This window comes from Macrobrachium nipponense, chromosome 3 (assembly GCF_015104395.2).
Source record: "Macrobrachium nipponense isolate FS-2020 chromosome 3, ASM1510439v2, whole genome shotgun sequence".
NCBI classification, from domain to species: domain Eukaryota; kingdom Metazoa; phylum Arthropoda; class Malacostraca; order Decapoda; family Palaemonidae; genus Macrobrachium; species Macrobrachium nipponense.
The window spans coordinates 68,907,020-68,922,768 of NC_087202.1; the positions used below are offsets into that span (position 1 = coordinate 68,907,020).

Sequence of the window (15,749 nt, forward strand, 5' to 3'; positions counted from 1 at the left end):
CAGAGAAAAATGCAAATAGAGGCAATTCGTCGATAATCTGCATAAATCGAGACCATATAAGGAAGGAGACGTTCCCCAATCGCGGGAAGAATGAGATGCAAATGATCCCATCAGCTGAATGCCAATGCGCGCGGCATTTCACGCCTGGCCATCCGCGTCGAAGCGCCAAACCGCCGGAGCCATAGAGAGAGAGAGAGAGAGAGAAGAGAGAGAGAGAGAGAGAGAGACTAAGTAAGGAAGAGGAGACAAAATTAAAGAAAAAGAGCGTTAAACAAACACTGAGCAGGGAGAGAGGTAACAAAGTTAAAGACACAGAGAGAGAGAGAGAGAGAGGACACTACATCGAGAGAATCGGAGAGGTCAAAATAACCTGACACTAAACAGAGAGAGAGAGAGAGAGAGAGAGAGAGAGAGAGGAGACAGACCAAATTAGAGATACAGGACAAAGAATTTAACAGGTACCGAGCAAGGAGAGAGGTAACAAAATGAGAGAGAGAGAGAGAGAGAGAGAGAGAGAGAGAGAGAGAGAGAGAGAGACTAAGTAGGGACAGAGGAGACAAAATTAAAGAGAAAGAGAGAGACAAAGAGCGTTAAACAGACACTGAGCAGGGAGAGAGGTAAAAAATATATTAAAGAAAGAAAGAGGGAGATAGAGAGGGGAAAAACTAGAATAGACATTACATCCAAAGAATCGGAGAGAGGTCATAATAACCTGACAAGCTAGACAGAGAGAGAGAGAGAGAGAGAGAGAGAGAGAGACTAGAATAGACATTACATCGAGAGAATCGAAAATAGGTCAAAGTAACCTGACACTAAACGGAGAGAGAGAGAGAGAGAGAGAGAGAGAGAGAGTGATGTCAGACATGAACATCCCTCATCACTACTCCACGACCGTTTTCATCCTTCCATTAAAAAAAAAAAAAAAAAAAAAAAAAAAAAAAAAAACACCTTCAGGTATCGGAAACTCACAAATAGGGTCTGGAAGGGACCTCTAAAAATCCTGCCGGGCCGCAAAGGTCATGGAGCGAGCTGCCCAACGCGCTGTAGCTGGACATATAAGGAGTCAGCGGGGGCACGTTTCCATGAGTGGGAAACGCCCAGTCGTGCCCAATGGTCCATAAAATGATGCCCAATTACAGAAATTTCAGACGTACACACAAATGCGTACCCTGGCATAAATCACATTTAATACCTGTACGCAGACGCATACAATTCCCCGAGACAATTGTGGTGCGGTGAGCCAGACACTCTCGCGCTATTTATTGAGACGAATGGGGGGAGGGGAGGGGAGGGGGGAGGGGGGGGGGAGGGCTGGTGTGTGTGTGTGGGGGGTGGGAATGTTTGAAAGAGCTCGAATGTGTTCAATGATGACATTGTGTTAAATAACCAACACTTATCCTAAAAGACATATTTTTCAGCTACCTTATGACACACATACATCAATTGGGAAAAAACTCTCTATCGCGAGAGTTTATATATAATATTCTAAGGGGTCCACAATAACAAAAAGTTTTGCGAGTTCGTGTATAATTTTAAAACTCTCTACAAAAGCTTTCGAACCCTTCCCAGAGTTTTAAAATCATACACGAACTCGCAACATTTTTTCATTATTGTGGACCCCTTAGAACACATACATCAATATTAATAAATACAGAACAAGATGATTCCCAACTATCTACTACCAAGAATCTGGGAGAATGTGGGAAATTCAGTACAACGTGAAAACTAAATCCACGGAAACGAATTTCTCATGTAAATTTAACCCAACGACCTTCGCCATACCAGTAATATCGTTAGAATGGCAGCAAGAGAAATAATGGTATTTCTTATGGGAATTAAAATAAATCTATTAATACCAAAGTATCATTTGTGATTATCTTTCAAAAGAATTCCAAGAAATCAGTAGGTAATTTTATAACTATTATATATTGCTAATGCTAATGAGGTGTGACTTATTATCCTAAAAATATTAAATCACGTTAATGATAATCTAGTAAGCGTTATATTGAAATGGAGCTGAAAAATAATTCTATTTCCAACAGTAATGTGTAAATATTATTGGAACAGACTATATATATCAAGGTAACGAAAGCCTACTAGTAAACCAATCTGTATTTCTTCATAATGAAAATCCAACTCAATACAAAATGAAAATACATTCAAACAACGAATACTGAGGAAACCAATCGACAATGAAATACCAGCAGTATATTTTACGACACTCACAGGATTTACTTGCAATGTCATCTATCGCCTGTCATCCAATTACGAGTTTGATGCTTATATTTACTTTTCCTCTTTCAGACCTTGTCTGAAGCTTTACTTACAAATGCCCATCACATCGAACAAATCACAAAACAAAAAATAAAAAAAAAGCAGAAAAAAAAAGCCAAAGCTCGGAACACACCCGATCCGCCCCTCAGGTGTGCGCCCCTTAAACTAATCCTCTTTCTCTCTCTCTCTCCATTTCAGCGAGTGTCAAATTCGCGGAAATGCCGACGACGACGAGGGGTCGTCCTCACCAGGTGTTCTTTCCAACTTTGGGATCACAGCTTTCTTGAGTCATGGCCCCTTGTCACGGCCCAAAAACAGGCGCCCTCAACCCACCCCTTCCACCCCTCCCAGTGTCCACCCACCTGTCCCTCCTGAAACAGGTTCAGCAGGAGCAGAGTAATGTTAAAGAGTCCATAACCTGTTTCTTGAAGCAAAAGGACGGCATTTTTTCCACGCATTCTTGCTCTGATTCCTCTCGACTATTGCAATGCTTCTGTACTGCTGGGGTACGTTTTCGGTGGAGGGCACGAGCGTCCGCACGCGGTCGCTCGCGTATCTAACCTAGTGAGCTGGCTGGAGTTCAAGGGACAAAACCAGTTTTCAGAAAGAAATAAGTAAATTATAGTTATTTCCCAATAGTGGAAAAAAACCAAGGTCACAAAAGACCTAAATTTAAAATGAACAAACCGCCTAAAATGTAATTTACATAACACCCCGCAAATAAAAATGTCGTCTTATTTTTTTAGCTATAATTTTTTTTTTACAGACATCAAGTCGAAAAGAAGGATAAAATATTATTTTGTACACTTAAAACAGGCAGACTGAAGACCGAAAAACGTCCTTTAAACCCTTTTTAATTCATCAAACATTGTTTTTGAGCAGAAAAACAAATTCACCCACAAAATAAATCTGAGCCAATTTACGTGAGAAAAGTCTGTAGCTTTATATAAGTAAAAAAAATGAATATATAGGTTATGGAAGTTACCATTTTCCTTTACAGTTTACAGTACACACAGGACTTCACGAGAGAGAGAGAGAGAGAGAGAGAGAGAGAGAGAGAGAGAGAGAGAGAGAGAGAGAGACTTGACACTAGGTATAACGAGCAAGGCGACATACAAGAAATCTCATAAACAGGTTCAAGGATTGCATAATGTCACCCATGGGAACTCTAAGGCAAATGACAATCACTTTTAGTTCGCGTCCCCCTTCCCCACTTGCTACCTACTTTAAGAATTTGTTCAAAAGCGTGAGCGAAATTATTATTATTATCATTACTCTAGAATATGTACTATACAAACTTCCCCCTATTCTATATACACTTAAAGGTGCCACATCCTACTATTTTTATGAGTTTTTTCTACCAAATGCAAATAAGATGTAACTTGGACCATTTGCAAGAATAATCCCCACAATGTATCTTTACATAGTTGTCGCCTACTCGGGGAGGAAGCCTACAAACTACTTTCTTGTTGTTGTATTTGGGGGGGGGGAGAGGGTGTAGATAAGCCTATGGAAGAGCATAAAAATGTCTGAAAAAAGTGTTTCGAGTTGAGTTACAGGTACAGGATTTTTCGGCTATGATATTTATGATTTATTTATGAGAATGAAATGTAAAAATAAATAATGTGCCTGTTAAACAGTACAGAAAATTATTTCTAATAAAAATAGCGTATTTCTTTTCGTCGGTGAGAGAAAGCTCTATTTGACCATAGATCTTAGCACGTTTCAATTGACGTTAAAAGTTAAGAATATAATGTTTGCAACTGAAGCGTCAGGGGAAAATCTTGCGCTCGTCCCGAGTAAGCTGGAGGTCGGATCCAGAAACTGAATATTACTTGGGAATTTACCTGATAAAGAAAACTGCAATATAACCTCGTTGCAATGTAAACGGTAACCGTGCGTTCCGACATGAGAGAATTACTTACAAAAACTCGAGTAAGTTGATTTTAAACCATTTTGTGCAAAACATAATAGTGACCTATCGTAAAGTAATTTTTCATATTATGTATTTTTTGTGACTCAATCAAATATTCTGAGCAGTGATGTTACGCTATTTTCATTATATCGCGATGAACATTAATTACCAATAATGAATCTTCAAATTAATGAAGGTTTTTCGTTACACATTTCCAAGTCTTTTGGAATATCAGAGTGCGATCTCTCTCTCTCTCTCTCTCTCTCTCTCTCTCTCTCTCTCTCTTACCCCCAGTTTGTAACTCACTAGACGGAAAGCTTAATGACCTCATCTACCGATGCCTGGAGGACAGGGGGTAAAAATGGAAGGTTGAAAAAGCAGAGGATCGCCACCGAAAAATGGTCTTTTTTTAGTCATAAAACTTTTTCCTTCACCTTACTCAGTGTTAACCTTTCAAGGTTATCGCATAAACGCTGCCAGATACAGCTTCATCGTGTAACGGTTATTTGAAACTCTTATCTTAGGGGCACCGCTGTAATACACTTGGTGAAAGGTTACCTTTATCACTGTAGGAAGGTTGTCTTTATCTCTGTCATTATGAGTGGTGCGTCACTGTACTACGACCGGAAATAATAAGTACAACTCCACTATTCAGTATATGGAGGGATATATATATATATATATATATATAAGATATATATATATATATATATATATATATCTATATATATATATATAGCTTTGTCTATATACAAAATTGTGGACTTTCACTAACTATAATGTCATTATGATTTAGTAAACCTTATTTTTTCTTGCTACAATTAGACAAACATGATATGGTTTCCATATCTGATGCTGAGACGTTCAACAAAAATAAAAAAACACACAGAAAACAGAGATATGCCTCATACGCTTGCGTACATGACATTAAAGCAAAAGCACAGTTTTATAAAAAGGGCTGGAGGCATTTTCCCATTCTAATAAATAAAAGGAAGTTCACCAATAAGAAAAAAAAAAAACCACAAAAAAAAAAAAAAAACACACACACACACACACACCACACACACACAACACTCACAAATCCTTACCCCCAGCAAAACACGCAGAGAGAATTCTTCTCAACCTCGGATAAGGCGGTAAGACAGGACTTCAAAATATCGTCTTTAAAACACAAACACGCAGACTGCGCGTTCAACGCCATCTATGTACCCTGCACGAGAACTATTAAAAGTAAACACAGCAGCTACTGCTAAACGTGAAAATCCCTCAACCTGTCAAGGCCCCAAAAACCTAAACGCTTCGAGAGGTAAAAGTCCATCTGTTTGAAATGGGACTATCGACTTAGTAGGCAGGTTGGATCTGGCACAGTATAAGGTGAAATTTATATACTTCTTGCACCTGGGTGCTCCTTACCTGGTAGTGAATCCATTGCGAAAATGAGAAAAGGGAAATATATTTATGACATGTATATTCTAAAGTTATGAGTATAAATATCGCCTTTCAAGACGAGAAAAGGATCATGTAACGATGAACATATGTATCACCGGTGTCAATTAAAAATAAAATACACAAAAGGGTAACCATAACACGCCCGTCTGGAGGGCATCGTACATCAGCCAAAAAGACCAGCGGGGGAAGATATTAGATACGACCTTCGCCTAAGCCTATGCCTAATATAGGCCTTGAGATTAATCTCCGAAAGATGGATTGCGACTGATACGTGCCCCGAAACTTTATTCGTTTCTTTTTTTCGGTCTTGACCTCTCCTACCAACTCGGACAGATCGAAGGATTTGGAAAAAATGTTAAGTAGAAGAACAGTAAACACGAAGAGAGAATTGTAGAATACTAAAATTTCCTTTGTCTAAAATCTTTAAATGCCAACAACGATAATGGATATCACTTCTAACACACCACTACTGATACTATCACTAACTTTAGCCGTAGTAGTAGTAATAGCAGTGCTACAGATGATTTTGAGCTGGAAAATAAAAACTCACAATCTTATTAACTTCCCGCATAATTTCTTTGTATCTTGATAACTTGCCATTCGGGTTGCTTTTTCTATTTCTTTCTTTCATTCGACTCCCTCGTCTCGAATAAAACCTTTCAGAGAAAAGAACAAATGCGCATTTCACGCCTGAAGTCTTTTAAAAGTTTAAGGAGACGGTCGAAAGGCATCTCAAGTCTGAACCAGTACACAAGGGAAAGGAAAATTTCCGATAGCGATAAATCCAAGAGGAGAAGAAGAAGAAGAAGAAGAAGAAGAAGAAGAAGAAGAAGAAGAAGAAAGAGAAGAGAGAGAGAGAGAGAGAGAGAGAGAGAGAGAGAGAGAGAGAGAGAGAAATATGTAAAAACAAAAAATGGGAAATAAACCCCTGAAGACTGCAATTAAAATTAGGAAGAATAAATTCCATAAAGATGAAGGTTGCAGAGAGAGAGAGAGAGAGAGAGAGAGAGAGAGAGAGAGAGAGAGAGAGAGAGAGAGAGATTAATCATATGTAGTAAAAACTAAAAATATGCAACATGCGGAAGGAAACAGAAATGAAAATGAGGTAGATCAAAATTCTTATAAAGATGAAGATTTGGGAAGAATACAATTCTATAAAGACAAAGAGTAATAACAATAAATTCCTACAAAGAATAGGTTTTGGAAGCTTATATTCCTTTAAAGATGAACAAAAAGAATTACATATGATAAAGGTTAAGATTTGTAATAAAGAATTCTTGAAGAGATCCAAATTAGGATGCACAGATCCTACGAATATGGAAATAAGGACGTATAAATTCTTGTCAAAAGGAAGGTCGAGAAGAATCAATTCTTAGAAAGATGAAAACTAACAAGAGTGAATTCCCACAAGAATTATTTGAAAACCCCTAACAAGAGATAGTCAAATTCCATAAAGATGAAGATTGATACAAACAAATTCCTGTAGAGATGGAAACTAGCAAGAATAATCTCCCGCACAGAGGAATATTGTGAAAAATAGACAATTACAATTGTCAACATGAGGATGAATAAATTCCAATGAAAGTGATCTGTGTCAACAGACAAAGGGAATGAAATAGCAAGCTTTAGAGGCTGTAGGATGCACAGTATCTAAAGCTTCCTATTTCATTCCCTTTCCCTTTATTACAGTTGACAACTGTAATCATTTATTCTTCCGAATTTTCTCTGTGCATGAATTATTCGTGCTAATTTCCATATCTATAAGAATGTATTTAGTCTTCATCTTTATAGAAACTGACTATTTCTAAGCTTTACCTTTATTAGAGTGTTCTTTTTTAATAATTCTTATAGAAATTTATTTTTGTTGCAGAGCCTTTTATCCGAAGCGATTTGATTGGGAAGGCAATGACCCATCAAGTGTTACTCTCAAGAACAATATAGAGAGAATGATGATTAAGACGTGGGAAGATATCACTGTGTGTGTGTGTGTGTGTGTGTGTGTGAGAGAGAGAGAGAGAGAGAGAGAGAGAGAGAGAGAGAGAGAGAGAGAGAGAGAGAGAAGGTGGGGGTGATAGACTTCCCACTAGCACCTGTGCAAAGTTGGGACCCACGCGAGCATACGGTACACGAGACCACAGCCCAGATACGATGAAGCCACGCCCAAATTTAAATGCATCACGGTCAAGAATTCTGATAAATACAGTCACAAGCAAATATAGACATGAGAGACTCAGACAAGGCCTAAGCACCAGGTTATAAAAATACTGACAGCGGTTAGCGGTGATATGTAACCACAGCCTTTTCCGTAAATTATTACAAAAATGATGTCAATGTAAAGACGAATAACCTAGAATTTGCCGGACAGTATCAAAATGTATTGATACTGCAAATAGCCCAAATGACTTACTTGGGAGGGGACTGAAACAATATAAGACCCTTTTTTTTTTAAACAATCATAGGAGAGTATGTTAACTTAAATTGTGGATTGTACACTTACTGGTTAATCGATTGGGGTGGATAAAATGCTCGAGAGGACTAAAGCATGGGGCTACTAACCTCATTTCCACAGCAAAACTTGCTAAGAATTAGGAGGATATATACATACATACATACATACATACATATATATACACACACACACACACACACATAATATATATATATAATATGGATATATATATATATATATATATAACTATATAATATATATATATATGATATATTATATATATAGATATATATATATATTATAGTATATATAGATATAGGATATATATATACACACGTATATATATATTTGTATACATTATGCAATATGAAATGTTAATGCATGTGCACACACACACACACACACACACACACACACACACACACACACACACATATATATATAATATATATATATATTTATATATATATACATACATACTAAAAAACATACAGAGAGAGAGAGAGAGAGAGAGAGAGTACCAAAGTCTATGGGAAATAAGATCCACTTTTGCCATGCCGTCGCCTGGTTGGGAGGAGGGAGGGAGGGAGAGAAGGAAGTGAAGAGGGGTATACCCCCTCGTCGCTTTCTTTTATTATAGTACCACAAATTTTTTAAAGTTATAGGTAATGTGTGTGTGTGTGTGTATATATATATATATATATATATCATATATATATATATATATATATATATACGTATAGTAATTGTACGTATACTGATTCACAGAGATCAATGAAAGAGTTCGATTCTAAGAGAGAAATGTTAGTTGAACAAACAAACCAACAGCCCTCTAACAAAGCCCATCTGATCACCCAAATCATTTCCAATTCAGAGAGTGAATGAGACGAAATGCAAACATAATCAAGCAGACGAAAATTTTTCCCAGTCAGCATCCGAAAGTCCGAAATATGAGATGATGCATATTACCCGGTCACACCTGACAGACGCCATGCATTCTGCAAGTCATAAGGGAACCATAACAAACTGGAATTCTATATTACATTCCCCTCGCTTAAGACTCAAGGCCACTCGTCTTCTTCGTATTTTATTCTTTTAGTGACATCGGATAATGTCTTGAAACAAATACACACAACTACCTTACAAAGATACATACGTAGTACATACACACACACGCAATATCTATATCTATATCTATATATATATATCTATATATATATATATATACATATAATATATATACGAATATGAGTGTATATATATATATATATATATGTGTGTGTGTGTGTGTGTGTGTGTGTGTGTGTTAGAATGCATGCATACACGCCTACATAGAAATGAACGTACTTGCGTACAACCATCCACATATTCATGCATATACACACAAATGTAATTTATAGGACTCACATTTTATAGTCATTAATAACACACTTTTCTACGGAGGAAGTAAAAAAAAAGAAAAAAAAAACTGCCATACAAACCAATCTTTAGTTAAATAATATGGCACAAACTCCATAAGTCAAAAACGGTTCCGTATTCATCCAATACCATTACATAGTTTCCATAGTTTACCATCTATATGGCAAATTTTTTCCATTACCTAATTAATTATGACATCCACGTCTTGACCTTTACCCCGCCCCCTCTTCCCCGCGACCCGTGACCCTTGACCCCTGACCTCAAGCCAATCCCACTGGTCCTTCCTTACCTGGGGCATGGTGGATAGATCCAGCAGAGAGGTGGTGAGGAGACATCGCAGCGAAACTCTCCCGCCTCCGACGGAGTTCCTCCGTGGAGGCCTGCCTGGCCGTCACCCCAAGGGTAGGGCACCCCGTCCGGCGACGCCAGAGGGACGATTCGTCCACCGACCGACGCACCGTCGGCGATAGAGGCGTCCCGACTCCCCCTGAGCCATACTCCAGCTGGAAGAGGAAAGAACACGTGAAATTAATTCTAGAAAGTCATCCGGATCAATTGATTTGGGCAAAATCACCATCAACAGCAAAGTCAATAATAATAATAATAATAATAATAATAATAATAATAATAATAATAATAATAATGATAATAATAATTAATAATGATAATAATAATTAATAATGATAATAATAATAATTATGATAAAATTATCTATCAAACACGAATCCCAAATAAAGGCATAAAATCATTAATATAATAATAATAATAAATAATAAATAATAATAATAATAATAATAATAATAATAATATAATAATATAATAATGGTTCGTGCAAGTGCCGGACATTCGTTTGCTAAGTAGTTTATAGTCTCGTTTTTCATATTGCTCGTCCTGCATATGGGTGATATGTTACCTACATCTATTGTTCTTTGGACATATCTGGTTCTTAGGGCCTAATCTTGTGCCAATGTTAGCATTCCTTCTGTTTCCTTCTTGAGTCTGAGTTCTCCCCTTTGTAGCCATTGCCATGTTCCCTCGCTGGCTATGTACTGTCCGTGCATTGGTTTGTTGTGCCATTCCTCTGTTCTGTTTGACATTCTCCTGTCACTGTATGTTTCTGGGTCTTCGTCTGCTTTTAGCAGTCCTTCTTTCCATGCACTCCAATAATAATAATAATAATAATAATAATAATAATAATAATAATAATAATAATAATAATAATAATAATAATAATAATAATAATAATAATTGTATCAAGAAAAATGCTTTACAGGAATGTCAATTCTCGAGAAGTAAGAGCAACTCCAGAAAAATTATCATGGTAGTAAATAATAACCCCACCAACAATATTAACTATACCGATATAAACAGCCATCCCTTTATCAACCATAAACCCCCTCATACAGAACATTATAAGCGGCAATATAATCACGCATTAAGACCTGAGATCAATGATCATTTCGATTTTCAGATCTATGAGCAAGAGCCCGTGCTGGCACAACGTTAGCTTTATATGAAAAACTACAGGAGACTGCAACTGGTTTTACGATCAGCAATCCCATAACAAGATTTAAAGACAACTAGGAATCCCATAAAGTCCTTTACAAGGGCGCGGATGGGTCCATAAAATAGCTGAACGGCAAAAAAAGTTAAAAGGACCCTTTAAAGTCTTATTCTTAAATCTGGCTGAGATAATATACACAATGAGAGGTAAATGCTATAGATTAATAGATATTTGTCTAAAAGCAGATGTACATGAATTATACATACATATATAATGTGTATGTATCTATGCCTAATGAATATATATATCTATACACACACACACACACACACACACACACACACACACACACATATATATATATATAATATATATATATATATATATATATATATATATATATATGCAATGTGGAAAAATATGCATTAAATTGATAACATATATATATATAATATATATATATATATATATATATATATATATACTGTACATGTGAAAAATACTGCATTAAATTGATTAACATATTTATATTATTATATATATATCTATAATATATTTATATAATATATATATGATATGCCTACATTTGTTGAAAAATACTGCATTAAATTGATAACTATCTTTAAACCTCTGTTTTTCATGTTTCATATTTCCTATTCCTGCCATCAGGCCTTCCCTTGTACTCTCTTCTTTGTCACTCTAAAAGCAATTTAGAGCTTTTCTTGGAGTCGGGTTGATTTTTTTTCTGATAAACCTCTCTGAAGATTTGTTGGAAATACATTATCATTATTTTAAACATAAGTTAAAAAAAAATCTTACTGAAATCTTAAATTTGCTCTTAACCCCTTGAGCACAAATCGTTAGAATAACAATGGGAGAAACGGCCACACTTTTAATCATTATTATGAATTAATGAGAGAGAGAGAGAGAGAGAGAGAGAGAGAGAGAGAGAGAGAGAGAGAGAGAGAGAGCAAAACATTCAGTAATTTCGTGTCGGCTCTTTATTTTCAGAAAAGTTACGGGTAAGATACTATAAATAAGCAATTAATACGTCAAATAAAAAATTTGAAAAAACACAAAATACCATTTTCATTTAATCACATTAGCTGCATTCAAATAATGAACACCTTCACATGATTACAAATTCCTCTAATACTTTAAGCTTGACATCCTATTCTAGTGGAGAAAAAAAGAAGAAAAAAACTGAATACTTTAGAGATTATAAAATCCTTTTTCTTCACAGACATAATCGCTATAACCGTTAAGAAATTTCTGTTCAACAAAACAAATCTGCATGCAGACGTTGTGACATATTCGTGTACAGCTCCAGGTTCTTTGTACAGTCTGATGCACGTGAGGTGTTCTCGCCGTTCCATGGCATTATCAACTCGCGATATTTTTACTGTTAACTTACAACTGCTGGAATGTGATTCAGCATTTTAAGGAAACAGAACTGTTCCTCGAAATGAATGGGGAACAGTTTATCACCAACGGATACACCATCTTTTTTACTTTTTCTTGACCTTGTAATGACATTAACTGATAACTTATTTGCATATGGTTTACAGATTTTTTTTACAGCCAAGCAAAAGTTAGCAAAGCTTCAATTCATTTTGTAAATAGATAGACGAGAGGAATGAGCTGTTTTCAAAGTCTCACCTGGAAACTTAAGCATACTAAATATACAATATACTCCACCTAGGGTACACTTACACTTTGTGGATATAAATATGCCATACCTCACGGGCTATGCATCCGTAAGGAAATTTGACACTACGGAACTAGAGTTCTATAGGTCATCGAATAAAAGAGCCCAAGCAAATCAAAAGCAGCCAAAAAAAAAGTCACAAGTAGCAGATATCGAAATCTGGTCGTCCAAAAGGTGTAAAAAGTAGCCCAGTCTGCGACTTGTAGTCCAATCTGGCAACGCTGGTTCCGAGCCCTATACAGTCGCAGAATTCCACGGCTTCTTTAAAGTACAGTGTTTTTTAAAGATTTGTCTACAGATATCAGGTAGAAGAAAAAGAAGAGGTTTTGCCTAAACACCTCCCTTCGATTTAATATTTCTTTAGGTTATCCTGTCATAATTTGGTAATGCGGGTTACTGTAAGCTCAAGGAGGAAATTCACGGGGAAATAAATGTAAGAAAAGCAAGTTTGTGTTTAGTAACTTTAATGATGCCGTTACAGCTTATCAGTGATCTAGGTGTAAGGATCTCTCTCTCTCTCTCTCTCTCTCTCTCTCTCTCTCTCGTGTAAACACAACACACACACACACACACACACACACATACACACACACACACACCCATATTCATATTTAGGTGTTTCCAGGAAATAATGAACATACCTGTGTGTATGTGTCCAAGTAAACCTACTAATATTCTTTAAAAATATACTGTACACAACTTGAGTGAGGGTATACTTAGTAATAAAAATAATTAAATCACACTGAGCTTTTGAAGGAAGCCTTCTGTCATTAATTGCCGTTGAATTCAGCAAAGAAATCCAGAAATTAAATACCCAAAATCAATACCCTTAAGGAAATCAGAAATTAAATTCGCAAAGTCAACAATAAAGAACTGGGAGCGAATTAAACTTTAAATAGATACATTACGATACGTAAGACTTCTTACTTCCACTCTGGCAATTTGGAATGATTACCGTAGGATTCCATACCAAATATTTAAGATTCGTATAAAGAGATATATCTTAATTAACAACACTTTTACATTTCTTCCAATCGCGTCAGACCAACTTTTACGCCAATCCTTTAAAAACACAAATATATAAATACTCTATGCTGAATCTAATTACTAATTAGTAACAAGATATTTCGTCGAAAATTGGACCATATTTGAATTAGAACTCATACAGAAAAAAAAATTTTTTGTAGCACATTTGCCTCCCACTATTTTCCACACACACAAAAAAACCCTATAGCACACCTGCCCCCCACCCCCCAACTATTGTCCACAAACACACACACACACAAGCCTGTAGTAAACCTGCCCCCAACTATTTTTCACAAAAAAAAAGGCCTGTAGCACACCTGCTCCACAAATAAAAAGAAGAAGAAGAAGAAGAAGAAGAGAAGCCTGTAGCACACCTCCCCCACCCCCCCAACAAGTTTCCACCCCATTTTCCCACACGGCTTAGCGTCGATAAGCTTTAAAATATTCTTCCTCTTCATCATTTTGTGAGCTACCTCAGCTGCTGGTGTCAGACTTTGGCCGTGTGCCTGACGTCTGAAAGGAGAGGCACAGCGTGAGTGCCACGCTGCATGAGACTTCCTCCTTCTGCAGTCTTGTCTCCCTCGAAATGGTTCTTCATTGCTTCGTTCTCTCCCTTGCTAGGAATTCTTTGGAAACATTTCGTGACGTCTGATGAGATTCTGCGACGCATATTCTCTCTCTCTCTCTCTCTCTCTCTCTACCTTCGCTACACTTTGCATATGAGCAAGTTTTATTGATTCTACTATAAAGAATATTCAAGGGAACTATTACCTAGTGCAAAGCCCTTCTATTCAAAAAAATGGTAAATTCTAAATGATCCTCTCTCCTACCCAGTTACATTGAACAGTATTTCTATTAAAAAAAAAAAAAAAAAAAAAAAAAGATTATGCCATAGAAGTGAGAGAGAGAGAGAGAGAGAGAGAGAGAGAGAGAGATTGGGATCAATAAGGTAATATATATTCATAACAATACTCCCATCAAATTGAAAAATTTACAGTACAGTGTAACCGGATCACGGCGATACTAAGGATTAGACAGACTGTATAGCGTAGATTAAAAAAAATATATTAAATGAATTTCAAATAACACGTCTGTTCAAATGCGCACTGGTACAACAAAACGATAAACTTTCGAAATGACACAGCGACCAGATTTCCCATTTTCAGTACGACCAGAGAATGTCAGTCTGACTTGATAAGATGGAAATTCTCGTTTGAATTTAACTATGGGCCTGAACTAATTAGTGCAACCGTATATATCTAATCATAATAATGAGTCGCTGTTCAAGTTCAATTCGGGTACTTCTATGCCAGTTAATTTTATAATAAGGAAAAGAGGATTCTACAAAAGTCGAAGAAGCTGCTGAATTCATAGCAACGCAACGATGACAAATACAAAATACTTGTCCCTCAACAATCTTCGTTGTATACTCTCACCAAATATTGAAAATAAAATTACACTTTTTCGTATGGATCCATACACCATCCGGAATCAAAAATCAAATGTAACCACGCGAATGTAACTATGAAAATAGAAAACATGAAACATCCGTCAGGAAAGTGGCCCTCTACATGATAGAGTCAAAATAAAAGACAGTATCCTTTAAAAGTACCAGAATGCACCATGCAAAAAAGGTTCGCACAAATAATGAATGTATCCATTGCATTACGCGCACAAAATAAGGAATAAAGAAATTTATCATTGTAAAGAAACGACCAAAACGCTCTCCTAAGCAAAAAAAAAAATAAATAAATAAATAAATAAAAAATAAAACAATAAACCAAAACGTGAAAGATGATAAAACAATAAACAACAACGCTCATCATTCCACAAAACAAAGATACAATTATTCCACATTCATCAGAATTCCTTACAATCTCCCACGATTGCACGGACAAAAAGGAACTATAATTACGGTATAAACGAGGTTAATTAATATTCTTTAAATCAACTTAACAATAAATTTGAAAGAATCAACTAAATGCAACCCTCCCACCACCCCCCA

At 36.3% G+C, this 15,749-nt stretch overlaps 1 protein-coding gene across 1 annotated transcript in view; it reads right to left on the reverse strand.

Moving 5' to 3' along the window:
- The window catches only part of LOC135221797 (microtubule-associated serine/threonine-protein kinase 3-like), an 896,960-nt gene that overhangs the window by 440,528 nt on the left and 440,683 nt on the right, over nucleotides 1-15,749 (reverse strand). The window contains 1 exon segment of the mRNA XM_064259649.1: nucleotides 9,796-10,009. Within this exon segment, the coding sequence (XP_064115719.1) occupies nucleotides 9,796-10,009 (214 nt within the window).